This window comes from Empidonax traillii, unplaced genomic scaffold (assembly GCF_003031625.1).
Source record: "Empidonax traillii isolate 1590-97213 ecotype Southwest subspecies unplaced genomic scaffold, ASM303162v1 scaffold502:size815047, whole genome shotgun sequence".
NCBI lineage: Eukaryota > Metazoa > Chordata > Aves > Passeriformes > Tyrannidae > Empidonax > Empidonax traillii.
Genome location: NW_020955695.1, coordinates 386,019 through 413,688, shown reverse-complemented (window position 1 = coordinate 413,688; position 27,670 = coordinate 386,019). Strand labels below are relative to the sequence as shown.

General features: G+C 46.6%; 1 protein-coding gene across 7 annotated transcripts in view; it reads right to left on the bottom strand.

Moving 5' to 3' along the window:
• Positions 1-27,670, bottom strand: part of PACS2 (phosphofurin acidic cluster sorting protein 2) — a 73,359-nt gene that overhangs the window by 37,245 nt on the left and 8,444 nt on the right. For all 7 annotated transcript variants that reach the window (XM_027896557.1, XM_027896561.1, XM_027896560.1 and 4 more), the window contains exons 2-4: positions 8,390-8,477; positions 5,081-5,170; positions 1,475-1,600 (exon numbers count right to left, since the gene is read on the bottom strand). In XM_027896557.1, coding sequence (XP_027752358.1) covers positions 1,475-1,600; positions 5,081-5,170; positions 8,390-8,477 — 304 coding nt within the window. The remainder of the gene's footprint in view (positions 1-1,474; positions 1,601-5,080; positions 5,171-8,389; positions 8,478-27,670) is intronic.

Genomic DNA, 27,670 nt, shown 5'->3' with positions numbered 1-27,670 from the left:
TTTTCAGTCCTTTGCCACTCACAGGGCTCTCCCCAGAATTTAAGTCTTCTGTTCTTCTCTTGCCCCACCAGAGCCAGCAAGCACATCCCCGCTCCTGCACCTCAGCTTTCCAACACACACCAGGTCGCTTTGTCAGCTCCTCACGTGGCTCTAAACAGACCTGAGCTGATGAGGAACACATGCCCTTGCCCTGAAACTCTGCTCAGACCCTCAACCCCAATTCACTGCTTTGTTTCAACAGTTACAAGAACTTTTCTTTTTTCTATTTTTTTAAGGAATGAGTCAGAGCAGTTCAGGGGTCATTATCCTATAAACTGCAAAGGGAAGGGGGGGAGCTTGTAAAATTTGTTTTCCTAAAGACTTCAATTTCATAAATATTCCAGATGAGCTGGAGAGCAACTATTTCCTAACATGGTGCACCTCTGAACATTTTTGACCTTCTGATCTCAGTCAGCTGACATTACAAACAGACATAAGAGAAACCACATGCAGCAGCAGCAAATGCCCAACACTTAGAAGTTCCCTGATGGTTCTAATTAATGGGCCTACATGTTTTCTGCCTTACAGCAGTATTTAATTTCTAGTTCTTCAACAAATCAAACACAGTACAGGAAAAATGTTAGCTGCAACACCAGAAACTTGGCCAATTCAAATGAGGAATTCACCATTTACTGCAAGACTGAGGAAAGCTGAACTCACAGAAGAGAAGTAGTCTTTAAAATTAATTATTTAATACAGTAATAACTCACCACAGCCTAACACCAGCTTATTTTGGATAAAAATTATTTGTTGACAGAATGCAGTCTGATGAAAAATACTGGGATTAAGCTGAGTTTGCTACTGCTCAGCCCACCCCTAAATACTCAGAAACAGCAGACATTAAGCAGGGCATGAAATAATGGAGCTACACCACTCAGAGAGCCTTAGTGAATAATTTATCCCTACATGATTCCAGAATTAATTTTATCATTTAATTCTCATGAATAGAACTCCACCTACATTACCAACAGCCATGGAATAAGAATGGCAAAAGGTGTTTTAAGCAAAATGGGAAAAATTACTTAATGCTGAGCTGTCATACTGTGGCACTGAGAAGCACAGCAAACCTTGCCTTAACTTTACCATTTCTCAGGGTTCAAAGCCTTGCCCAAGCGACCCTGTCTTGTTCTGCACTTTTGATCTGGACATCTAACTCTAAAAAGAGCCATAAAACAATAACAAAACCCTCACAAGATCATAAGCTAGCCTTGTGGAAGCTTTAGCTCTCAAGATACGATGCAGAAAACACTCAATATTATTACTCAGTAGTAAAACCCATTTAAAATATTGCCCTGTGAATTTTGATTACAGCTATTAAGACAGCTATATGAAATCCTGCCAGGTACTTCTCAATGGGGAAAATGACAACAATGGGTTTGAAGAGAAGGGAAAATGTCCACCTGTGCAAACAGAGACCATGTCAAGTGTAGCTCACCTCAGCCATGTTAATAGACCCCACAGCCAGAGTCTTGTAGCCTAAAATGGTTCGGTTCTTGTACCGCTTCCGCCGCTGCAGCATGATCTGAAGCTTGTTGCCTTCTCTCTTCAAGAAGTGAGGGTACTGCAGTGGGAAACACAATGGAAAAGTTAATTACTTTTCTTGACAGTATCTCCCAAGCTACCTGCTCCACAAGCAACTTCCACTCCCAGGGATTAATTCCAGGGCTTTTAGAAGTACCTACATCAAACTCACACTCAGGGGACAATCCTTCATCATCCCCCAGAAGACTTCAGCTCTGCTCGAACAGCTCAGCCAAGCACATCAAAAACACAGTCCAGGGACACAGAGGAACTGTTCAGTCTGGGAAGAGCTGAACCCAAGCCCAGTTCCAGGGAGATGAGCAGCCTTCAGGAGACACTTTCCCCAACAGCTAAATGGAGGCTGCCCAGAACTGGAGCCCCAGAGGTGCCGCCTGGAACACAGGCTGCCCTGCAAACAGTGGACAAACACGACATTCCCAAGCGAAGGTTGCTTCCATCACAGGCAAGACCTATTTTTTCTTTTTCTTTGGAACATTATGAAAATAACTTCCTGCCCATCAAAACACTTGACAAATACAAATACCAAATGCCACCAGAAACCCCTGAGATAATAATTTGCAGTCCAGAGCAGGCCTGACTGCTCCGCAGGGAGCTGGGAGCAGTGGCCACACTAACAAGAAGAATACTAATTAGTTGAATACTCTATAAGGGCAAGATCTACTGCTCATTGCCCAAGGAAGCAGCCCTGCAGAGGAGAGAAACGGCACTCCCTGTAATTAAAAGGCAACCTCAAAATACACAGAGCCTGTGACTTTACAGATGTGTGACATCCCTAAACAAGAAAGCGGAAAGAGGAGCTCAAAGAACCAGAGGCACCTTTAACATTCAAATTTACCATCTCCTTGCTTCTGGGGCCCTTCCATGTGTTGGAAGGGCAGGAGGAAAGGGGGACTCCTTGCTCTCAGCTCAAAGCATTCGGGCTGCACTAAGGCTGCTTTAGGACAAGCCTACTGTTTAAAGTCCAAAGTCATGCTTGGTCCCAGCCTAGGTCAATTTGCATGTGTTCAGTTTTTAGGGATTAAACTGGATAGCTCAAGTCCATACATGTGTAAGTTTCTATTTTTCAAAGGTGTGTTGTTTGGCCGTCTGTGATGAGCATTCAGAGAGGTGGTAAAAAAAAAGAAAGATACAGAGAAACTCGGGCCACACAGCTCCTCTGTTACAATCAAGGGCCTCCAGAAGAAAAGCTGAGCCATTTGTATAGCACAGACCTCTTTTTAACACCAGCCATGAGATATCAACTCTACAGAATGGTTTCAACCCAAAACTTTTCAGCAATTGTCAGTCCGTGACAGAAACTGGAGAGGGAAACATTTTGACTCAAAATATTTGAAAGCAAGACGTTTAGAGGAAGCATTGAGCACCTCAAGGCACCTTTGAGGGGTGAGAAGAAGGGGCCATGACACATCTGAACAGTGAGACTCAGGGCAAGACATTTTTTCTGAAGCCCCAGTGATGTAATCTCTTCCCTCTGGAAAGGTTTATTAGATTAAAGACAGGAATTAACTGCTCTGGAGAGCTGTGATGTTGTTCTTGGAATATCTGGGATATTTCAGTTGATTCTGATAAAACCCACAGAGGCTCAGGAAAAGACATTCCAGCAGTAAGGGTGATGGCAGCTCACCTGCCAGAAAGGCTATTGCTGGTCTACCCCTAACTAGAAGGTGAAACAGGATTGGACACACCACTAACTTCAGTCTTACCCAGCTGTGTAATAAAGCAACAGGAAACTCCTCCCTTCAGTTTGAGTAGAGGCCTGCCAGACACAAGGGGCTGCTTGCTGTTCAGCCAGCCAGCACTGTCACCTCTGGCTTAGCTCTGACAAGAAAACATTCTGTCCAAAAGAACGTCACCCAGGAGAAGCAGCTGAGCAGGAAACGACTGTGGAGGAACGAGGGGCTGCAAATCCTGGCAGGTAGCACAAAGCAAGGCACAAGGTCTGAAGAGCTGACAGTGCAACATGAAGATACTTGGCTGCTGCCAAGACACCAAAACCTTCTTGTTCTGTGATGCCCACACGCTTTCACTTTGTGGCCCATCTCATCACCACTTTCAAATATATCCCAGGTATTAAATTCAGACTGTATCTGAATTAAGGTCCAGTTGTTAGCTAGGAGAAGCTTCCAGCCATTGTCCAATTAAGCAACAATAAAATTTGTCATAAAACCCCTGCTATTCTAGAATGCTTCCCAAGCCTTACTGCATCCAAAACCACCAATCCTTCATGCAGTCAGTCAGAGATCAGCAGCATATCTCTGCTTTAAGCTCACTCACCTCTTCTATGGCTCAGTGTCACGGACATCACTCTCTCCTGTTCTGGCTCAATTCCCAGCCTCGTCAGGGGAAACAGAGTTAAAGGCAATGTTCTGCATCCTGCTGCAGCACTGCTCTGAGACCCAGAAAAAACTCCAACCATATTCCCAGTTAATTCCAAAAAGATCTGCAGGCTTGCTCCTTGCTGACACAGGACTGGCAGAGGAAGAGGCCTGGCTCATCTTACAGCTCTGCTCCCAACCATGGGAAACCTGCAGCTGCAGAACCCAAATGTGCATATTCCTGGCATGTGGCTCTGTTATTCCTGCTCACAAAAGAGGGAATGCAGTTAACCCAGTCTGAGTTGCATCAGGACAGAACCAGAAGCATGAGCCCTCTATGTATCTGCTTGGGCAGCTGCAGGGTTACCATCCATCTGCAACGAAATCTTACCTGCTTCAGGTTTGCACAGGTCTGAGCAACAACCAGGCTCACATCATCACTTCAACCTCTCCCCTTACCAGACCAAACTCCTGGAGTCAAGATCTAACCAACAGTCCCAAAACACAGATAATTGATATTCCAAGTATTAATGCTTCTGAGTGTCTGTCTGGCTCTGCTCTGTGTTCAGGATCCTCTCTCACTTGCAGCAAGCCAGCCTCTATTTACCTTCCCTGCTCAGGAGGTAGCACCAGGGCAGCAACACACTGAGGAAAAGAGGAACTAATGAAATGCAGTGGCTCCAATTCACAGCTATTTCTGTGACTCTAGAGCCAGGAGTAACTATAAGCAAGCTGCTCCTGCCTCCACAAATGGTGCCTCTTTCAGCCACTCCAAATCAGAAGTTTCCCTGACTCATTCCTACTACTGCCTTCTGTCAGACTGACACTCCATGTCACCCCCATAGCTGCCATCCTCCAGTGCCTACTCATAAAGAAAGCAACAAAAGGCAAAAGAAGAGCCATCCTTTTCTGCTCCAGTTCCTATTACAGACATCCCTGTCCATAACTGGAAGAGGACAGTCTTCATGTTCCTCTTCCTTCATGGTTATCCTGGGCTCCAAAAACCAGGATGCACAACAAGGAAGATCCCCTATTACTGTGAACCAGCACCCAGCTTCAGGTCCTTAGTGCTGAGAGGCAATGCAGACAAGTCTGTGCTGTTGCACATGAGAACATGCCGAGGATCTTCACCTCAGACCCACAACACATCCCCGCTCACCGCAAGCACAAGCGTCCCACCCTACCTGCAGCGAGAAGGTCAGTGCAAGCTCCGTCTCCACATGTCCACTCGGGGGCAATACAATCTCGTGAGACCGCAGGATGCGCTTGGAGCCCTGGAGGGAAACAAAGTCCACCGGGTGAATTCCCCAGAAGCCAGCCCTTATATCCCACTCCAGTCCTATTTACTGCAAACCAGGAAACGTTGTCAGGGACTACCACAGAGAAGTGAATGGATGGGTCTGCCCTTGCACTTCTGTGAAATATTAATGAGATGAAAGGGAGATATTTGACTAATAAAGATTTGGGCATATTTACTGTCCCTAACTGCAACAATGAAGCTTTTGTTCTGCGGAACCCCAGCATTGAAAAGCTGAGTCAACTCCCATCCCTCCAGTTGAAGTCTCATATTTTCACTTCAGCCAATAGGTACAAGGCTCATCATCTCCTGGGCCTGGATGCTGCAGCATTATGCTTAAATCCCCAGCGTTAGCTGCGACAGACTGGGCTTTTCTGTTTGTGCACACAACCCTCCCTGGGGAAAGCGAAGACTTTAACCTGTTTAAACAACTGGGAGTAGCTGGGGATACAAAAGAAAAAAAAAATCCACTAAGCATCTCAGTTGAGTCTGGAGACCTAATGTATCTCAGGGCAACTCCAAATCAGCCCTGTGTGTGGGCTGCCATATATTAACAGAGTCACTGGGCTATTTACTGTGTGAGCGTTTCATCTCAGGGAATGTTTGAGGGAAAACTAGCAGGAAAACATGACAGACTGCTGCCTAGCAAACCCTTCTGCATTGTTCAAACACAGTGGCAAGTTTCAGAGGTCTCTGGCTCAACGTTCTGCTGAGGCTGCAGATCTGGCTTTGTCCAGACAGGCTGATCTCCCAGAAGCACAGAACTGTAGCTCTCAAAAAAGCAGCATCTGGGAAATCGGAGACAGACTGGAGGGGGGCAAACACCTCCAAGCTACATCCAAAGGGAAATGTGGTCTGCTCATATCAGCCTCAAATAGCATCACGAGATGAGACAGCAGCAGAGCTTCGTTTACATCCCTTCCTCCCCAAACGCATCGCTCAGGCGGCCAGAGCAAATGCTGTGATCTGCAGTGGTGCCTCAGCTCCCGCACAGCACCGGCTCCTCTGTGGAAAAGCTGCGGTGCCTGAGCTCCAGCAGATCAGAAGACAGACAGCAGAGCAGAACAAGGGACCGAAGGGCTGCCCCCAGGCCAAGCAGCACATGTGAAAGCAAAGCCCAGCGAGCCTGGCCGCTGGCAACAGTGGCAGCTGCTCCATCTGTGCAAAGCTCCTAATAGCAGCGATCTTGCTTTACTGGTTACGCAACCTGAAATCTAATGAAAGACCAAATATAGTTGCTTTCAAAAGACCGCAGCAGATAAACAGAGCAACGGCTTGGGAAACACAGTTGACAACTCTTTGAACATCACTGCTCAGGAGGCTGCAAGGAGACAAGGGAAATGCAGGTAAGATGCTCTCATTAGGTCTGAGTTCAGTCATCCCCTCTGGAAGGACTCCAGTGTCTGACACCTCTCGTGCAATTCCCCACACAAAGGCAGTGAGTCATTTGACAGAGATCATAGAGTTGATGATCCATTATCACCAAGCTCAAACAACAGCCATGTCAGAAACCTGAGTGCTGGCAAACGAAGCACCCCTGAAACAGCTTGTCAGCATCATAACCTGCAAGCTATAAAGGGACTTTTAACAGCAGGGCTTCAAACCTGCCTGTGTCTGACAGCTGCACTGCTACTGACATCACATCCCAAAGAAATACAGGTGCAGTGCCCCACAAGGGATATCCAAGGTGAGGAACTCTCTGGACAATGGTCATTCCAGCCACTGTCACCTCTAGGTCAACGGGACAGGGCAAAATAAGGATATCCTGGTGCTGTGAGCTGCAGCCTAGGACTTGGCAGATGCACATCCTGAACAGGGCAGGTCCTTCTGCCTTCACACCAAGGCAGATCCCTGAGGAACGGGGAGAGGACTGCTCAGGTTCCAGCATCTGAGTTACTGCAGCCAGGCAGGTCACAACACATACCCAAAAAGCCCCATGTGTTAAAACTCCCTTTGGACTTGCAGGTCTGGGGCAAACTTTCACCCACAGGAAGTGCAGGCAGTCAGCAGTAAGCTGGGCAGGAAAAGAAGGTTTTGCTCCAGTAAAAGCTACTGAATTCTCCAACCCGCATCTGACACGCTCAGGGTGTATATCGTTCACTGACAAGACTCAGGTCCTCACAGTGATGCATTCACCATCTAGGAGCACAAACATATGGAAAGCTTTCAGCCTTGACAAGCAGTATCTGTCAGCCTGGAAACCCACAGCGGTGCTTCTTCCAAGGTTCCTGCAAATCCAGGTGTGTGAAGCAATTCCCTGCCTTTCTGCTCACTGCATGGCTGCACGAACCTGCTCCAACACAGAGGGGCACATTTTTACCCCAGCTGGATAACTCATGGAGATGAGAGATACCAATTAAATCCTCAGCTGCGTGTTTTTGTCCCACAGCTTTCACCTTCCGAGCTACATTTTGTGTGCTTTGACACAACCCGATCTCTGCAGGGGTTTATACAGTTCTTTATTTGAAAAGCAGCAGCTTTTCCAGCACAGTTAATGGTGTTTTTCTACTTATAGGTCTGCTAGGCTTCTACTCGTTAAGCACTTTAGCATTTGCAGTGGTGGGAGCACGTGAGCCGAGCTGATGCTGTGACGCACGGTGGAACCGAGTCCCCTTCCTTCCCAGCCTGCCTCCAGGCAGTGTGACCTACATGAAGCCACCTAATTAAACGGCACAAACGTATGCTGTAAAGTGGGTTATTTACCTAGGATGACAGCTGTATTTCAGGGAAACAAATTAACATGTACAGGCACGCTGCAAATCCACTGACAAGGACCTGGCTACGGACTCAACAGCAGAGCTGCCCACCAGCAAAGGAAGGTCCATGCTCCAGACCCCCCAAACCAGGACAAAGTTACCACAATGTTCATCCCCAAAGTGAGCACCTTAAATAGAGAACCAGGCTCGGATTTAATGCCAGCTTGGGAAGAAGAGGTGACAGCATATGATCTGTAAAGAGCATTTTTACATGCAAATAAGCTCATGCTGAGCCATCAGTGAACAATATTCTTCGCTTACAACAGCGAAACGTGGTAGGGCGAAGGGTCAGAAGAGATTGCACGCATCCAGAATGCCCTGATATACTTGGGAAGAAGTCTGTGGCTGCAATGGACCTTACGTGGAGGTGAAGCTCAGTTTGGGCATCTGCCAGTATTTTTAGTCAAACAACACAATTCTTAGAACTGAGCAGCAATTACCTGCATTTTGACAGCAATGACCCCAGAAATAAGCTCCTTATCCAATTCCTTTAAGACTACCAGTTTCTTTAATGTCAAGCTGCACAACCTGCAAACAGGAACAGAAAAGAAAGTTACAATCATGCCTGAAAAAGGAAAAGCTCTGAACAGCTTTTACATACAGCATTATCCCAGTTTGAGGGTGAACAGGCTCTGATACAGACATAAAGACAGTAGAAATATATGAGGCTTCCCTGGCTTCTCAAACTCAATTTCTCCAACTTTTCATAAGTACATCTCTGATACAGACCCATGGCCACATGAGAGCACCATAAAGCACTGACTTCCACAGATCACAGCCTGGGAACCTTGCCCCCACTCAGACCAAAAGCTTCAGGGTCAGAGGAATTAAATTCCAGTAATATAAAAGCACTGGGTCAGTCTAATTTTAAACTCATCTACAAAGCTCTCCTGGATTGTTGGCTTTTTCAGTTTCAGACTCCTGGCTCCCAAAGATCCTGCTCCTACCTCCTGTCAATCCAGGAATTCTCCTCCTCATCCCCAAACAGAAGTGCAAGTGGCTCAGGCGTCTCTAATGGGAAAGGGGGGAAAAAAAAGGAAAAAGAAAGAAGAGGACTCAAGCAGTGCCCTCTGGTCCTGGTGTTCACATGGCATGCATATGCAAGTAAATCACATTCTTTACCCAGGCAATGCTACATTGCTCTGGTTAAAGCTGTTTGCACTTCCAGTGCAGGGAGCTGGGGAACAGATGAAGTTTGGGATTTGGTGCAGCCCAGTTAAGGTTCTGAGGTAACAGGATCACTGTAATGGCACTGTCACAATTTCACACAAGTTATCACCAGCTGAGGGAATTCAGAAGGCATACCCATAAACAAACTTCAGGGAAAGAAAAACCTGAAGCAAAGGCAGCTCAGTTTGAGGAGAGCAGAGGCCAGAGAAAGTCGCTGGGTGGGCTTTAGTGACTAGACGTCATCTGTCACACTGGCCAGGAGAGAGCGTGTCTGGTCTTTGTCTGGTCTCTCCTCCATGGCATGGGCATCTTTGGCCTCTGACATGCAAATGTTAGCAGGTTTCAGCATGGCTCCTCTGAAACCCACTGAGAGCTCTTTCTCCCACATCAGGAGTAACTGAGTGGTGTTCATTAAAGGGTGAAGTCCAGCAGTAGATGGGAAGAGGACCTGATGCTAGATTTTGGTGCGTGCCCAAGAAGCATTAGCACAAGTGCTACTGACTGAAGCCTGCACTTGAACTAAAGGACTCCACACTGGTGCCAGGATACCAACAAGTCAGCACTGCCAAGGGTGACTTGAACCTCCACCACCTTCTCACCACAGTGGGAAGCTGAAACATTGCTTTGCTGCAATGCCTGAAGGTTGACATGATCAGCCTGGGTGCAAAACTGCAGAGGAGATGCAGCTAAAGGCTCTTCCTGACAGGAGCCGTGGCAGATGTCGAAGCAAGTGCCGCTTGTCTCTTCCAAAAACACCCATGGCTTTGCCTGAACTCTGGAACACGGTTAGCAACAGGGAAGGGTCAGTCTGAGCTCTTACGGGATGCAGCCAAACACCTCTCCAAACAATCCCTGCCAGCCTCTTCTCCACCCCAGCCCATGCCATCTGCTCTGCCTGCTCATTTGCAAAGCACTGGTTCATGCTATCAGCCCCCAAAAACCAAGATAAAGAGAGATCTACAAGCTCTCTCCTTTACTGAATTTCGCATCAGAAGACAGCAAAGCCAGAGATGTTGTAGAAATGACAAGGGAGGTAGGAAAACCGGGCCTGCCTGGGCCTCTGTCCCACTTTGTCACACCCCCAAGCAGCTGTGTGCAGTGTCACTGGGACAAACGTGCTGGAGAAGGCGTTGGGTGCTGGAGGAGGGCTGGCAGAAGCAGGCAGGACAACTGCAGCTGGGCTGGGTTGACAGAGGGGAACCAAGTACCCTTTCCCCACAGCCAGAGCTTCCCCCAAGCGAAGCGGGAGAGACTGGTACGTTCAACTGCAAACTCAAGTGTCCCTGGGCATTGGAAATCTGCGAAAGATGAAACTGCATCCTTCAACCTGGAGCGCAGGAGAGGGTGCTGGCTTTCCCTCTTCATCCTGAACAAAACGGCAAGCACAGGCACACGTGGTTGCTGCCGTGAACCAGCCAGGTCAGGATCTGGAGGAAGGAGGCTGTGAAGCCGATTGTTTTCTTTGTAAAACTCTAGCTGGAGGACAATTGTGCTCAGCACAGAGCTTGGGCCAGTCAGGTGCTGAGAGCAGAGGTAGGACAACACACTGGCATTGTCTCAGCTGATGGGCAAGGAACAAAGGCCTTTTCTCTCCAGCCCCGAGCTCGAGAATGGAAAAGGTACAGGAAGAAACAATGATGTTCTCAGCACACACAACAGAGCACAAGGAGGGCGTTCTGTTCTCAGCTGGGCATTCCTTCAATTCATCATTTATGAGCTTTGATCAAGCCCTGTGGAGCACTTGCTGCTTGGGAGAAAAATTGATCAGAAAAACAAAAGCAGTTAAAAAAGACATGGGACACATCTGCTTTCTTTATCCCTCATGGTTGGGCTGCTGGTACTAAAAGGCACTTCACACAAAAAAAACAATGAAATGTTTATCCTCTCCATCAGCGGGGGTGTGTGGGGGATGGATAAAAATCAGATTTTAAATCCCACCAAATCACTTTTACTCTCAACATACTTATTGTTTCAGGTCAGCTTACAAATGAAAACAACCTTCAGAAAATGTGGCAGAAAGGGGCCATATCTTACTCAAATCATCACAAAAGGGCATATGCCAAGGGCATATGTCAACCGCATCCAGAGCCAGTGTAGTGTCCCTGCCACCAGCACACGGATCCCTGAACTACTCACACATGCAGGCACAGCAAGGATTTGTGTCATAACTGCCTCTGACAATGGTGGCACCTCCTTACATACACTTCTCTTTTGCCTTGGTTTTGCTCTAAGTCCATCAAGTCTTAGGGACCAGGAGAAGGACCGGTCTCACAACCACTTCTATCAACAAGCCTGTTGAGGTTAGATGCTGGTAAGAAAAACAGGACAGACACAAGTGGATGTGGAAAGATCCACCTGGCTATGTTCAGAATAAGGCTACAGTCAGAGGTTTTTAACACATATAGCCATGATCTCTGTGAACACATAAAATAACCTATCATACACACACAATGGAACTAAGGAAGGCTCGAGTCTGGATCTGAAAGAGCCTGCAGTATTTTGAAAGCCAGGGACTGCAATACAGGAGGTGCACAGAAACTTTCTTTGCATGTTTGTTTCAGCAGTGACCTAAAGTTGTATGGAAAGGGGGTTAGCTAGGCAAAAGCACAAAGTTAGCTGAAGCAGTGTTAAATAAGGGCAGTGGAAATCTGAGAGTCAATACTTCCAGCCTTTTTTGAAGGTTTATAGTAGATCTCCCTGCTAGGAGCACAGCTGGGTCCCACACAGCATCAGGCACTGCCTGCTGAGGAGCTTGTGTCCCCTCCGGTCACTCACGTGCCCCTCATGGCGAGCAGGCACAAGTTACTTGCCTGACCCCATTCTCAGGTTAACAAATCACGCTTAAAGCATTCTACAACAGAACTCCATCTTTTTACATCACTGCTGCAAGAACACAGTTTTGAAGAGGAAACCTGGACCTGACCCAACGGCTTCAACTTCGCCTTGCTAATGCAAGTTGTGCCGAGGAGCTTCATCACGAGCTCTTTGCTTAAGGAGGCAGCTAACCGCAAAAACATAACATTTGGTAACCGAGATTCGGCAGACGTGTCCAGAACAACAAATAAAGTGTTGCATTCTTTACTCGCTGGATGTTTTGCTTTTGCATCCCTCTGCGTAGGAAAATCAGGAAAATAAACCCCCTCCAAGAAAGAGTCTGCCTCGCTGAATTAAATGCCTGTTCCTCCACAGGGAGCACAGTAATTGCAGCGAGACCTCGCTCACGCAGAGACAGTCGAATCAACAGGAAGGAAAAAGTAAAAATTAAAGACTTGCATTTTAATTAAACCCCACAGAAGTAGAGAATAATAACAGGATGCATCCATAGCTATAGGGGACTCCAAGTGCAAGATGGGAGCTGGGGCAGGAAGACTAATACACAGAAATCTTTTGTCCAAGTTAAAAGCTGTGAAGATATTGTCCCCAGAGAAAGTGTTTCATGCCAAGAGTGCTCTCCTCCGAGGTCTGAAAACCTCAATCAGCCGACGGCTATAAGGAAGAATTGGTTTCTGTTTGGCCACTGGACAATTTCACTTCATCCAAGCTACTTCAGCATTTTGGGACTAGCCTTGTGCTTTCAACATCAACTTTGAGTGTTTTGCTCTGAGCTGACACTTTACACCCAAGTCAGTCCCCAAAAAAATCACAAGCCACTCAAAGGAGAAGTGGGGGGAGACACCCGCCTACACATGCACTTGCCCAGACAAACAGAGCCATTCTGCACATAACTGTGGGGTGCCTGTGCAGGAAAGGCTGGAGTGAAGAGCCCTGCACAGCATTTTTCAGAGACAGCTGCTTCAGCAAGGTAGGAATGTATGCAGTGCACAAACAGCCAACTGCGCAAGCAGTTTCTTGTGCCTGCTCCACTCGTGCCCAGGAAGAGAACAGCACATGGATGAACCTGTTGCTGCACTTAGATGGTAAAGGCAGGGCTCTGTTCTGGCTTAGGAGTTAGCTTTGGGACAAAGGAAGGGAGAAGTGCTGTCCTCTGTTACTAGAGTGGGGCCTCCAGGTAAGGTTAGCAGTGGTAGGAGCTGCAGGAAGATGATCTCTCACTTTCCAAAGCTTAATGTGCTAATTTCATCTGTGATCTAAAAAGTGATCTAATCTTGGTCCCATTCTCAGGGAAGCTCCAAGGCAAGATGGAATTAAGAGAGGAGGCAGAGGTCAAGCAACCCAATTTATGTCATGCCAGAAACATAACCTGGGCAACCTGCAAAGAAACCTAATAGCCCTTCATTCACACTTCCCACCAAGCCACCTTTAGTCAGCTGTTCTAGCTACAGATCCATTTAAGTAAGGTTTAAGCACCCAGGAAACAACTGCAGAGCCAGTATTTCCACTGTTCTTTTTCTCAAGGATCTTGAAATCCTCTTCCCAGCATTAATATAGAGAATTAAGCTCCTAGGATTCTGGAGACTAAGATCCATAGAAATGCTGTAGCAAGCGGGTCTTGTTCAGACAGGTAAGAGGATGGCAGATATTTTATGCAACCGGCTCTACTCTGGATCTCAGAAGGACACATATGTACAGCCAGACACTATCCTTTTATAGGTGAAATACTGTCCTGCTCCCTTCAAATATATTACAAATTTGCCTGCTCTAAACTGAGCATACAAAAGGGGTGGGTGTCCTAAAGCTTTGCAGATCAGCAAAAATTTTTACAAGATCTAGAACTCTGCATGGGCACATTTACTACTTGAATTTAATAGGACCAAGTAGTAAAGCGCATCTGAGCTTACATATTCCAATCCAGCATATCATTTGGAAAATGCCGAGAGATGTCTACCTTCATTAGGGTAAGACATTGCTGGCTGGCTCTAGGGGACTCTCCAAGGGCATAAAGAGATCAGGATTCCTGCAAGCCAAACAATCCAGCCCACAAAACACAGTTTACATATTCTATTGGCACTTCTCATTTCTTAGTGCTTCAGTGGTCTGGGAAGGAAAGGGCACTACTGAGACACAGCCACGCTGGTGAAACCCACAGGGGTTAAAGCTGCATCTCCGCAGTTTCACATACTCTTCAGGTAGCCAAGCAAAATTTCTTGTGAGCTGGCAGCTGTGCCACACCATGTTCTGACAACCTGACTGAGATATGATGTATTCCAAGTCACACTAGCAGGAAATCAGCATGTCTGTCGCCAGCTGCTCACCTTCAGGTACATGCTCTGAACTGTGCTACCGAGAAACAGCAGCTTTCTCTCCCTCTAAGAAGTCATCTCAGCAAGAGCAGAAGCAGCTCTCAGCACATCTGTTGCACTCAGTCAGATCTCAGTTCCTACACACACACACTATATATTTGGCTTCTCACTCTTCATTTTTATGGTTTCAAATCCCTTTACAGGGTCACTTAGAGGGGGAGGAAAAAACCCCAACCAGCTACAAAGCAGGGGCTAGGTTTGTTTCTCATGCATGCAAAGAAGTGTAAAGGAGTTAGGCAAACTCACCTATGTGTTCGCACCACGCTGCCTGCAAAATCAAGCACAGGCCTAAGTGTAGTTAAATACACCTCTCCTGGCTTGCCTCCTCCAAACTCTGCATCCAGAACAGGACTGCATGGCAACCTTGATACCAAAGTGAGCATCAATGAAAGCACCTATGGTACTGGTGAACTAGGTCTGATCAATACTGTTAGTTTTGAGGCAGTAAGAAGATGCTTTATTAGCTTTAAACACTAAAGCCAGCAAATAATGAAAAGCTGATTCATAGTTAAGGCTCCTTTGACAGACATGAAGATTACACTTCCTATATAACAGAAGACACAAACACACCTGATATTCATTGTACTAATTTAGTAGTAGCTGCAGTAGCCAGAGGCACCACCATGAAGCAGTAAGATGGAGACAGACCAGGAATAACCACATCCATCTGACCAAAAGCCAGGGGTAGCTATGGGTCTAACAAACTTGCAGAGATATCCATGGACTGCAGTAGAGCCCAGAAACCCTTACAGTGCTGAAATGCCCATCTCCCATTTGAGCACCTAATGAACGCAGTCAAAACACCTCCTCAGGGAGGGCAAGCCTTTAGGAGTGGGCTGGTCAACCATTTTTGTAGCTAGGGCTGCAATTCTCAGCTAGCCAGCAACAAGGCAAAGGCACAACCCACTAAACTGATGTGAGCCAGCCAGGGTGGAGGGCAGCTCCCACCACATGCCTCACACATTGGTGCAAAAGCATAGACACAAATGAGCAAATGAGTCACGCCCCAAACCAAAAGGAGACAGAGGAGGAACGCAAAAAAACAAACCAGGGGGTGGGGGATAAGGAGGAGAGACCTTCACAGCTGGAACATACCCAACAGCCCTCCACTCCCTAGCTCACCCCTCCCTTGCGTGCCTTCCTTATGCAACCTGCCTTCTCTCTGGCCTTCTGCTCCAGACAGCAGTGCCTGTCACACAGCAGCCTGGTCACCCGGGATCGACTATTCCAGGCATGCTACAGGAACGCTCCCTGCCTGCCAGGAGCCAGTCCCATCTGTCCCTGAACCCTAAGGGACTAACAGGAGCTGCCCGAAGTCACCAGTCAATGAGAAGGACCATCGGAGCTAAAGACTTCCTGGTTAAGTCCAATTTGCCTCAGGGCACGAAGCAGCACATCTGTCCTCGTTTTTACCAGCATCCCTCTCCCAAGCTGACAGTGCTGCAGCCACCTGGAAGAACAAAGCCAGCACCCAATCTTCCAGCACACACCCAAGAAAATCCTGGCAGTGGTAGCCAGCTCTGTTACAGGCACCTGTCGGTGACACAAAAGGGTTAAAGAAAGTGCCTCAGGGCACATGTTTTCTCCAGCATGTGCCTAGTCCAGATAACCCTCACTCTCTTCTCTGTCCTCTCCTCCACCACATCTATGCCTCAACCCTGAGCACAGCATCCCCAAACACAGTGGCAGCAGAATCTGGCTGGGAGCTGTAACATCTCCACAGCAACTGGGGATGTCACAGCCCACGCGTGACCAGTTCTCCTCATCCATGCAACAAATGAGACCAGCTCCTTCGACAGCCTGCTTGTTCCTGCTCACTCCCTCTGGAGCAGAGTGATGGCAAATCCTCCTTCACTACTGCATCAAGAACGCTGTTCTCCAAACAATCACTTCCCCAGCAGCTCCCCTGACCCATCCCAGCAAGAAGTCGGAGGGCAGGCAGATTCAGAGGGATGTCTTGCACCACTTAGTCTGGTTTAGTATTCAATATTTTATTTTCGATAGCAGGAAGCACAAGTCTCCAAGTACTCTTGCACTCGACCACTTTCAAACTGTTAGGTGCCATTCTGCATTTTGTTCCCACTGCTGAACCACCCACAGAGAGAACTTGCTGCTGCACCACCTGGTGCTGTGCTCTCTGCAACACTCCTGTTACCCCGTGGTACCCTGGGGACACAACACAGTCCCAGACACAGCACATACTGTCCCTTTAGAGATCAGGGCTCAGCCTGAAATATCCTGATCTTCCCTGCTGTCTGTAAATCAGTCATCAAGAGGAAAAAACTATGCCAACAGGAGCCTTGACTTTGAGCCCATGTCAGAAGAGCTTGTAACAAAGGGCTCGGGTTATCTGTCACTATGATCTCTTCATCATAAGAAAACAGGACTAGAAAGCCTCCAGCTAAGAAAGCACTCAAGGAAAAACAGATGGCTTCTTGGTGTACCCAAAGCTGAGCTTGCTCTCAAGGCATGAACAACTTGCCATCTCTCTGCCTTATTTCTCTCCACTTCGAACAGCTTCCACATCACCTGATCGCAGAGGCGAGAGGAACAGCCTGTCACTCCAGAGACCAGACTGGTTCATGCCATGGGTCACATCAAATTACTTCTCACTCAGTCATTTAAGAACAATTCCCAGTTCATGAGCAAGTCAGACACATACATGGCCCTCCCAGTCAAAGCCAAGATCCTGATGCCACATAATTCTTAAGACTTGGTGCTTCTCTGGAAGACAACCACCTTACACCACTGTGAATAAACAAGACTGTCTGAAACCTGTTGTAGGAGTTTTTTAAAAGGAATCTTGTGGGTGGGTTTTACGTTTATTTTTGAGCGTGCTTTTTCTTGGACCCAGGGCAGCAAAGCCATGGCAGGTGGCCCATTCCTAACAGAGCGTTTTCTGTAACCTTGATTTAAACCAGTTGCATCAAGTGCCAGTGAACATCGCTTTGTTTGTGAAGTTTGCCATGTGGCCCAACGTATGCAAGCTGGAAGAACCACGCAGGCATAATTTAGACCCCAAATGTCTGTTTGCTTTTTTACTAGAACTCAGTGTCCTATAAGAATACAGGCAGAACAGGCAGCAGCACTAAAAAAACATTTGTGAACTTTGATGGTACATTTGGTATTAGCCAGCATAGCAATCAAATATGCAAAGCATCTCACTGGCAGGCCTGCTTTCAGACTAGGAGAACACTTCACAGATCCCAATACCATTCTCATTGTAGCAAGTCTGTCCAAGCCTGCCATTCTGGCCTTCTTCCAGATGGGCATGTGCAGCCAGCTACCCCAATACCTCGCAGAGCCGATTGTCTAAACTGTTCTGTTAATTGCCCCATGTTTAACACGGGCTCCTTCCTTCTCTGACTGCAGAGATTAATGGGATGACAGAAAGAAATACCAGAATTCATTACCCAAGTTAGAAACAATTTTTTTTTTTTTGCAAAATTCTCATCATGCCTCAAATATAACAGAACTATTTAACACCCCAAAGTATGACTTCTCTCCAGCATGCAGATGTTCCAAAAATACAGCACTAGCAACCCCAACTACAGGCAAAGAGCAGCAAAGGGAAAACAAACCCCTAACCCCAATGTATTCAATAGCAGTCAAAAGGAAGGTTAGGAGAACCACCAGCTCCATGAATAACAATCTCTACAGCTGTACCGAACACCCTGTGTAACTCCCACAGCCCCTCAGTTGTGTGCTCTGACAGTACCAAGCTCCTCTGAGCCCCACAGCTCTGGCTCATCTGTGCACAGGTGCTTTAAATATGGGACTGCAAGGCTGGCCACAGGTCAAAGGATGCTTCCAAATCAAACACATTAAACAGTTATAAAAGGAAGGGGGTTCTTTCCCAGAAGCATTTATTTAACTGTGATGGTTTTTACAAGGCAACGACACACAGCTGACAAAGCAGCCTCCATCAGCGCTAAATATAATTCACAAAGAGCTCTGGATCCTGCCACTTAAGCTGGGGAACTCTATTCAGTATTTAACACACTGGAAACATTGGTTAACATCCCTCAAATTGGAACAAAACACCCAGGGTAAAGCAGCTGAAAAGTTCTGTCCTTGGCAGATTTGTCTCCCTGGAAAGGAAGGTGCAAACCGAGAGGAGCTTTGCAATATTAACAGTGGTCAAAAAAGGTCTGAAAATGCCAAAGCATTCAGCGCTCCTTGCAAGAAAAGAAATGCCTCTTGATGCCTCTAATTGAAGCTGCATTTTGCTCCAGCACATATCCTTTGCATTTCTACCATCAAATATTCTGGGCAGCACTTGCTCATTTGCCACACAGTCTGCTGGAGTGCTCAGAAGAGCACAGATAAGCTGGGAAGGAAATTACCAAAGAAGAGGAATAAGGGATCTAATGAGATTCTAAAAGCCAAATAGTTAAACACATTACCCCAGCTGATGCAAGAATGAGATGGCTGAACTGAAACTACCAGCGCTACTGCCAGGGATGGAACTTCAGCAGTAACCAGAAGCAATATTTTAACTTCCAAAGCCAGCTGAACTGAACAGGCTTACAGAGAGTGCAGTGCCCAGCCTGCTGCCAAGCACAACTCAAGCTCTCCAACTACAGCCCTGAAAACTACAGAACCCACCAAAAGTGCACTAATGAACAGAAATCGGGATCTCTTTAGTCTTTAAAGATAACCCGTGGAGGTCACTTCACAGTGAAGCAGCAGCAGATTTTGCACTGGCAAAGACTGCACGAAACATCCTCTCCCTGCTCTGAGGAGATAACTGAGTGGGAAGGCACCTGCATGACCAGGCTAACCTTACAGCCTGGGGGACAGCCAGGAGATGCATTTCCAGACCTTGCAGGGGGGTTGCAAACAGCTCAGGTTTTCAGAGCACTTCTGATCCTCCTTCAATAAAAGCAGCTTCCTTTAGAGAAAATCCCAGTCTCCAGATGATCTAAAAATGTCTCTCAACGCTACTTTAAAAATCTGTTTCTACCCCCCTAGTCTTTCTCTTCACATCTAAATATACTCTGTATGCTCTAGTTTAAAGACTCACTACTGAAAAAGAATGCACTTGTTTGGAAATAACTCAGCACAAGATTTTCTGTTTATTTTCTCCTCCGTAAAAACCCCTCGTGACAGACTTCTCTGCATTTCTCCTGAAAAAGGGAGAAAACCTGGCAACTCAGGCTTTGCTTACCCTCTTTTCTTAAAGCTACTGTGACCTTTAGGTTTATCAGGGAAAAGAGGAACCACAGTTTTTACTGAAGGAGTTCAGAAGAATCCCAGTGCCAAACACTTGCAGTGGCAGGCAGAACACACTGAATTACTCCAGAAAAACATTTGCATTTCCTTAATACTGTAAACCTCTTCAGCAGCTGTCGGAAGTCGAGCTGGCAAGCAGAGATTCAATATTATTTAGAGATTACATTTCTTCAACATCATTGCTGGTGATATTTCATTCCTGAAAGCAATAAGGGAGCAGCAAAGCAAGTGTCTGAACTTGCTAGTTCAACCTGTCAAGAATATTTATTAAAATATCAGTGTGACCTGTGTAAGCCAGTAAAATAGTGTGCTGTGAAAGACACAGGGTGTTCCAAGACGCTCATCGTTGCTGTTCAGAACTTGTTCCAGACCCCTGTTGGATTTTTTAATGCTGAATATAAGCAATAAAACAAAAAGTAATTTATAACAATAATAATTCATTCAGTCCCCAGGCCTATGAGTTCCCACTGAAACAGGATTTATCAAGATAAACTGTAGATGCTCTACAAAATAAGCAGGCGGAGGTAAATGAGGCATGAACAAGCAGAGGTTGTGAGGCAGCTCTTCCTCAGCAGGATATTAAGGTTCACTGCTAGGAGGGATTACCAAGGAGCCTACCCAGGAATAAGGTAGTTACTCCATTAGTGAATAGGACCACATCATTAAATCACTCATGAAGACCAAAGTCAACAGCCAGACCAGTCTCAGCTCCCTGGAAACATTCCCTTCTAATGCCTGGTGCAATCAGCTAACACTAACATGACAGTGATGCTAAGACCAAGGAATACGTATCAGCATCATTTTGTGGTCAGTGCTCCTGCTCATGGATGAGGCATGGCACATCTGAAACTACGTACACATACACAGGCTGTCAAAGAGCATTTCTGTCTCAGGAACAGTTGAGGATCATCAGGGGGATGGAGCAGGGATAAGTGCCATAACATTTTTTTCAACCACTAGGATGGGATTCATCCTTAATTTTATGCTGTCCTCACTCACAGGACCACACTCAACCCCTGGTTTTCACCATATGACTGCAGCTACCAAGCACATCAAACTTTGCAATAGGGGCTATGGCTAATCATGTAAGAAACGTATTTATGTACATTATATGTTTTTGGCATAACCCTGGTGAGCACGAGCTCTCCAGAGAGCCAGTGCAGACTGGCTACCAGTCCCTGGGTGTTTGTTTTGAGCCTTCATTTCCAGCACTGTGAAACAAAGGCCAGCTCACAGCAAGCACCTCGAAACTGGCTGAAGGGTAACACTGGAGCCAAGGGAGCTCATGCTACAACTGCTTCACTAACAGACTCCTGTATACAGTGCATATGAGAACTCTGACCACATGTAAGTATTCACATAACTACAAATTACTAAGACATTTCCCTGTTTTCACACCCAAATCAGCAAGAATGCTGCAGACACAGATGGACCCCCGTGACTGATATGCAGTGGGGGCCTCTGTTTGCAGATGTACCAGTCAAACAGAGATTGGCTTCTGCTCTGGGTAGGTTGGTGGAGAGTGTGAATTCACTCACAGAAGAAAAGCCCAAAGTTACTTGTGCAATAATTTGGAAAATATGGTGATAATTTTAGAACCAAGATAGCCCAGCAGACTGTTAGCAGGAGCAGCAGCAGCCTGCTGGCAGGAGACAGAAAACAGAGAAACAAAAGCTAGAGAAGGAGCCTCAATTCGCTATTCAAGAGTCAGTAACTGTGGGAGAAAAGATGAACTGTTGAATTTCCAGAGATTAGAGAACTGTTCACACTGAACTACACCAAATTCTGCCATTTAAGCTGGTTCAAACCCTATGTGATGTCCTGCATGTCAATAAATCTATTTTGACCTACCAATAAACAGACCTTGGCTCTTGGTATGGCTGTGATTCAGGCAGCCCCATACCAAATCTTGGCAGCACTGGGACACAGTGGCTGCAACAGGATACTGTATGCCTGCAGCTTCCAGTTCCTGGGCTTTGTTACACACCAGAAAAAACAAGGAATCGTAAAAGTATTAAGTCTGATGGATTCAAAAAGGAAAAGTTGCAAAATTTCTCTGTTCAGTGGGAAGGTAGAGGAAAGCTGCAGCATACAAGACTGGATATTCCTGATTCTTCAAACATCAAAAAAACTCGTGTCTAACTTTTGTCCTTTATTGTACTCCAGTTGTCATATGATTTCCACAATACAATGCAGGGAGAACAAAGGGAAACTCAATTACATACCCTTTTCTCAGGAACACATCTAACATATTTCCCCACTCTAGATCTCCCCTGCTCCAGATACTTTCTATCTGCACTCAAAATTAGCAAGTGGTCAAAACATTATTAGAGCTTGATAAAAATCAAAGTCAAATGTTTTCAACAAAATCCTCTTTGTTACCACTCTCTGATGGCTACTGGAACTGCCAACCTGTTCAGAGAGATGCCTTAACAATGAAGCATCATTTAAAAATGCATTTGCAGCTGTGCATATTTCACTTCAATCACACAATTGTGAATTATACCTCAGCAAGTCCTTGCAGAAAAGAGGTGGGCTGTCAGGGGGATGTGAAGGGGGAGAGAAAAGAAAGGAATTTCTACCGAACAAAAGAGCTCCAAGAAACTGATACAACTTTGCTGGAAGCTATTCCCAGCCCACTCAACATTTTTGACTGTATACAGACATACCAGAATCCCAACAAGGGGCATTTTTCCCAGCTAAAATACAAACCATCAGCAGATCTGACCACCACCAGAGAGAAAATATGACAACCTAGTGGATGCAAAGCAAAGCAGAGTGAAATCATCTTAAAAGTTGTGCAAATCCAAGAGCCACCTTCGAGAGCTCACCGTGGTGGCAGCTTCACACAAACACCTGCCCAGTGTCCAGGTCACTGTTTGGCGAAGCAAAGCAAAGCAAAGCAGGATTCCTGTTTGCTTTACCGCCAGAGTTGTTTACATGGCACTCAAAAGTACACAAGATAAAAAGCACCTTTTCCTGCCTCCCTAGAAGCCCTGTGAAGCACTGCACAGCTTTACCAATGATCACCACACACTTTTACTGTCCGTTCTGCATTGCTTTCAGGGCTCAAAGCCACAACAGTGGCCTGTGGTGACGCTGAGAGAGTCCAGGGGAGAAGGGAATACCACAGAACACTGGAGGCAGCAGGGACATTGGTGAGGTCAGACTCAACTTACCCACAACCCAGTTCTGGACCAGAGCCTGTACTCAAGTACCTGGTGTGGTTTTTTGACCCGGAAATCCTCTTGAGTGCAAGTGCTGTGCAAAGGTGGAAGCAGTGGGAATCAGGTCACTCGGACCTGCAGGAGAGCAGGGCTGCCGAGCAAACCTGAGCGTGCAAACCCAGGCAAGGCAGGTGCATCTCTGAAATGTGCCACCACGTGTGCAGGGCATCATGGAGAGCTAAGCGTTTCGCATTCCACACACGCACAGTAATGGACCAGCACTAGAAAGCTGGCCTTGAACACAGGTGCAAGCAGGAATATAAACAGCCACTGGGACATTTATGTTATGATCCTGGAACAAGGAAACAATTGAATGGACACTAAAAGCTTATTATACAAGTGTTTGTTTGTTGTTTTTTTAAGGACACTCAGCAGGACCTACCATTTATATGTCAGAAAAAAAGGAGCATGCTGACCGAAGGCAGAACAGAGAAAATCCAGCTCTGAAATCCCTCCTTCCTGGAAAAAGCTCTACCCACTTGCTTGAACTAAGCACTGGTTAGGCTTCCGATCCTCAAGCACACCCACATGGGCCAAGGGTACAGAACCACCAAAGTTTTGTCCCAGTGAGCAGCTTTACACTTGAGCTGCTGAATGCTACATGTTGGGAGGGAAAAAAAAATCCTCTGATCTGCTCTGGTATCTGCAAGTGGCTCTCTCAGATCCTCACTGGAACTGAACATGATCAGGCAAAGCTTATCCAAGTACCTGGAGACACTCAGGCTATTCGTGAAGAAAAGACAAAGCCTATATTAATGGTCTTCAACTCTATTAAGCAAAATAAAGAAGAATCCCGGCAGAAAGAAGATACAGATCCCTCCAGTCTTAAGAGAAATCGGAGCACCTTAAATTCTGGCATGCTCTCAGGCACAGCATAGGGAAGAGGTAGCAGAGCAAATAAAAGGGAGTTCAGCCCCTAGCAAGCCACTAGCAACATGAAATATATATGATCCAGTTCTTGCAGTTCTCAGCTTTCCCTGCAAATCCTTCATTTTGAAGCAGTGGGTGCAACTTGATCGGGAAAGCAGCATATCATCTTTCTGCCAGCTAGAAAGCACGCAGGTATATTTTCATGAAAGAGGACATTTCGGAAGGATCCTTTTGATGCTAAAAACTGCCCATCTGAGAAGAAGGAGGAAAGCTGCAGGACAGCCCCAAGAAACTCAGAGCAGACCCTGCAAACTGTAAATCAGCGGAGAGATGAAGAGTGGAAAGTGCCACGAGAGGAGAGCAGGATTAGGAGCGCTACAGATTTATGATAAGCGACACTCTAACAATAGCTTTCTTTTAAGAAGGAAGCTCTTCCTGCTGTAGTTAATCTAGTTAGTCTGAACATACATTTATGCACTGGGGAAGGACTGCATACAGGACAGGCAACTCCTCGGTCAATCAAACCCACCCATTCTAAAACTCCTACAAATACCCAGTAACACAGACCATGGCAGAGGGGCAATAGTTGCTCCCCCAAGCAGCTGTCAGGGGCTGTTCAGTGGGCCTGTTCCAGCCTTTACATGGGCTGGATGTCCTAGGAAGGTCTTTTTCAGCCATGTTTTCTATTTTCATCATTTCTCCCCACCCTGAAAGGTCATGCAGATGAAAACATCAATTTAACTAATGCCAGATGGGAGACAGGCCATATGAATCTTTGCTGATTACATAATTACCTTCATTTCTTGCAGAAACATGGAAATGCTTACAGTCACTGGCTGAATATTTTGTACATAAACATATCTAGGCTGTTTGTACTTTAAAAGAAATTAAGTCCACATGGTTTTGAACAACTACTCCATTACCATGTGGCACCTTTATGAGAAGAAAAAAAAGCCTGAATTTGAAACTATGCCAGGAGGTTGCAGACACCAATCTCCCCCAGGAGTCCAAGATAACACTTATCAAATGGACTCATCAACTCACAGTTACATATTTACTGAGTAGAAAATTAAGACAATTTGCAGCCAGCGTTAAATACACCGAGTTATTTTCTGCAGACCTCAAGGTCATTTAATTTACCTTCAATGAGCCCCAACACATCAGCAAGGAAAAGAGCACTGAAATGTTCAGGCTCATTTGCTACTGAACCAGAGCAGTATGGCAATGGACAGTTTCGACAACAAACACACCAAACCACGTGCCAGAACCTCCACGGTTCACTACAGGGAAAATTCATGTGTATAGGCAAGGGCAGTACTGAGAAACTGCAACAGATGCAGCTCTGCAAGTCACACTCTTACTATAAAGCCATTAGCAATTAAAACTCCAGTGCACCAATGCCGAGTTCTGAATGGAGCCAGTTGTATTTGTAGGTGTCCCATTAGAAGCCAGGAGCACATGTTTAAATTTGCATAAGAATCGGTGTGAAAGATTCAGTTACATCCCCAGCAATCTCCAGTAGCTTTGGTTACACCGTCAATTACTCAAATTAGGAAGTGCTTGTCTGAGAATCCCATTACAAAGAGTCTGGCTCCCAAAACCTTCTTCCCACCAGAGACCTCCCCTTAGAGCCCAAGAGAAGAAAAGACCACCTCTAGCCCAACCATCTCTTCCCCCTGACCCGCTCTGCAGCTCTGACAACAGCAGTCCTGAGCTGGAGAACACACACAAGCCTTTGGACCACCCAGGATTTCTAGCACAGGGCTAAAACACGAGCCTCTAAACAAAGGGCTGGACTTCTCCTCCCACAGTCATTGAAAGTCATTTCCCCCGGCCTAAAGGGAAACTCTGCTAAAAATCAGAAGCGTGGTGCATACTTTGGGAGTATGCAGAACCACTTACTGCTTTCACTTGACTTTGGAGCCTGCAGTGGGGTTACCAGCTCCATCCTCACCCTCACACTCTGCCTGCACAACCACTTGGACCATTCAAAACACAGCTGAGAACTGATCCAACTTAAACACAACCCACTTCCTAATCTCTACCCCCAAAAAACCCTCTCTCCTGATCCACTTTTTTACCATGTGAACTCTCAAATGCTTACACTGGCACAAGGCAGAAGGTGACGGCAAGCAGCAGCCTTAAGTGGGTAGGTTACACAGAGCCACCTGACACACCAGCCTCAGAGGAGCAGGTGAAAGCTACCTATAACCTTACCTGGAGGGTGTCAGGACAGTACAACAGCTCTGCACACATCTGAGAGAGCTCTTCAGTGAGCGAGCTGCTGGAACCCTGCTGTAACGGGCAGAACTGGTAAATGCTCCTGTCTTACACCCCCAACTACCCACTGCACAGATGGAACTGCAAAAAGACAGCCCTGATGGTGGCTGGGAAACGGGTACTACTGTGTCTGCTGAGAACAGCAGCGCCCCTGTCCCTGTTACCAACCACTGAGTTCACACGGTTGAGGCAGCACTGAAATCAGGACACACATGACGAGGTGAAATAAAGACTGCATGCGAATCTGAGGAGCTGGGAAGTTTGCAGGACTGTCTTGAGATTAGATCCCATGCTACAGATGCCCATTTTCAGCACAGCCCCTCCAGAGGCAATCAAATCTAGCTCCAGCATAGCCTCCAGCTACAGTGTGCAATCCCTAAAGAAACTCAAGACTGAGTGACCTCAAACGATCCTGCTATATTTGTAAAAACGTGTGTGAGGAGACATCCTCCAGCAACCCTATGACTTTTATGGGAGTTACAACATCAGACCAGTTCCCTAAAAGAGAAAGGAATCGGTGTCTCCAGTGCAGAAAATGAGGCTGCTCTTTTAAAAAGGCCTAGACTCACAGTCCAAAGACAAATGCATCCACAGAGAAGCCATGCCTCCAGCAGTTCCAGCAGAACTTCATGAGCTGTTCACAGACTGACATTTCAAGCTGGTACAAAGCTCTCCAGACTCTCAATTCTGTGGTTTCAGGATGCACTGCAAAACTGCCCGGTGGGCAGCAAACTCTGAAGTAGAAAGAAGGCTCTGCTCCCCCATGGCTGGCACTCAGCAGCTTCCGGGACAGCTATGAAATATAGTGGTGCCCCAGCTGGAAAAATTCACCTACTAAATGGAAAGAGACCGGCTGGGAATGGCCTCAGACATCCTAAGTGTGAAACTGCACCCACACATAAATTAATATGAGGCCACACCGCTGTGTGAAAGGGCAGCCTTGTACACCTCACTGTGTGTTCCCACTTCTGATCTAAGACACCTGCTCATGGTTTGTTTATTTGTTTTGTGCTTTTTTTCTGCAGGTGGGCTGAGCACTGCAAATTGTTTCTCATTCCAGAAGCAGCACTATGTGTGGTGCAGGTTCCTCTCACAGAACACCCTGGTAAGTAGCTGCAAGAAAGGGAACCGCACTGGCATAAAAATCCTACAAGAGCTGTCTCATGACAAGTCGCTGCCAAGCTACGATCTCATCGCTTTAATGAGAGCACCCAGCAGACTAACGTGCTCCAAAGGCACAGGCACCATCAGCTCTGCACGAATGATGTGCCCCAGCCTTTGCAGCTGTTCCCTCTGGCTGAGGGCTGCTTTGTGCCCCCACGGAGCACAAGCCTGGCTGGCCACAGGAGCATGTCACTAGCCTGCCACAACAGCACAGTCAAGGCACAGGGTAGTACAGCTGGGGCCCTCGGCAGAGAATTCCCCACTGCAATCCACCGTGGCAGGAGCCAGGACACGCCAGGGATCGCTCACAGGATGTGGCAGATGTGGTACTCATGGACGTTTGCCTGGCTCTCGGAAGCTGGGGTGTATCCGCATTAACCACGTTCCCCGGGCAGACTGTCCTCTCAGCAGAAAGGGGATACAGACTTATATAGCCTATATATAGATAAGGCTTCCTAAGAATCTCTCCATGGGGGTTATTCTCTGCTCTATATCTAGATCTGGCCTAGTGCCTGCTGGGAAACACATATCAGACAGGCATATGTGCAAACTGCAGCTCATTTAGGCCACTAAT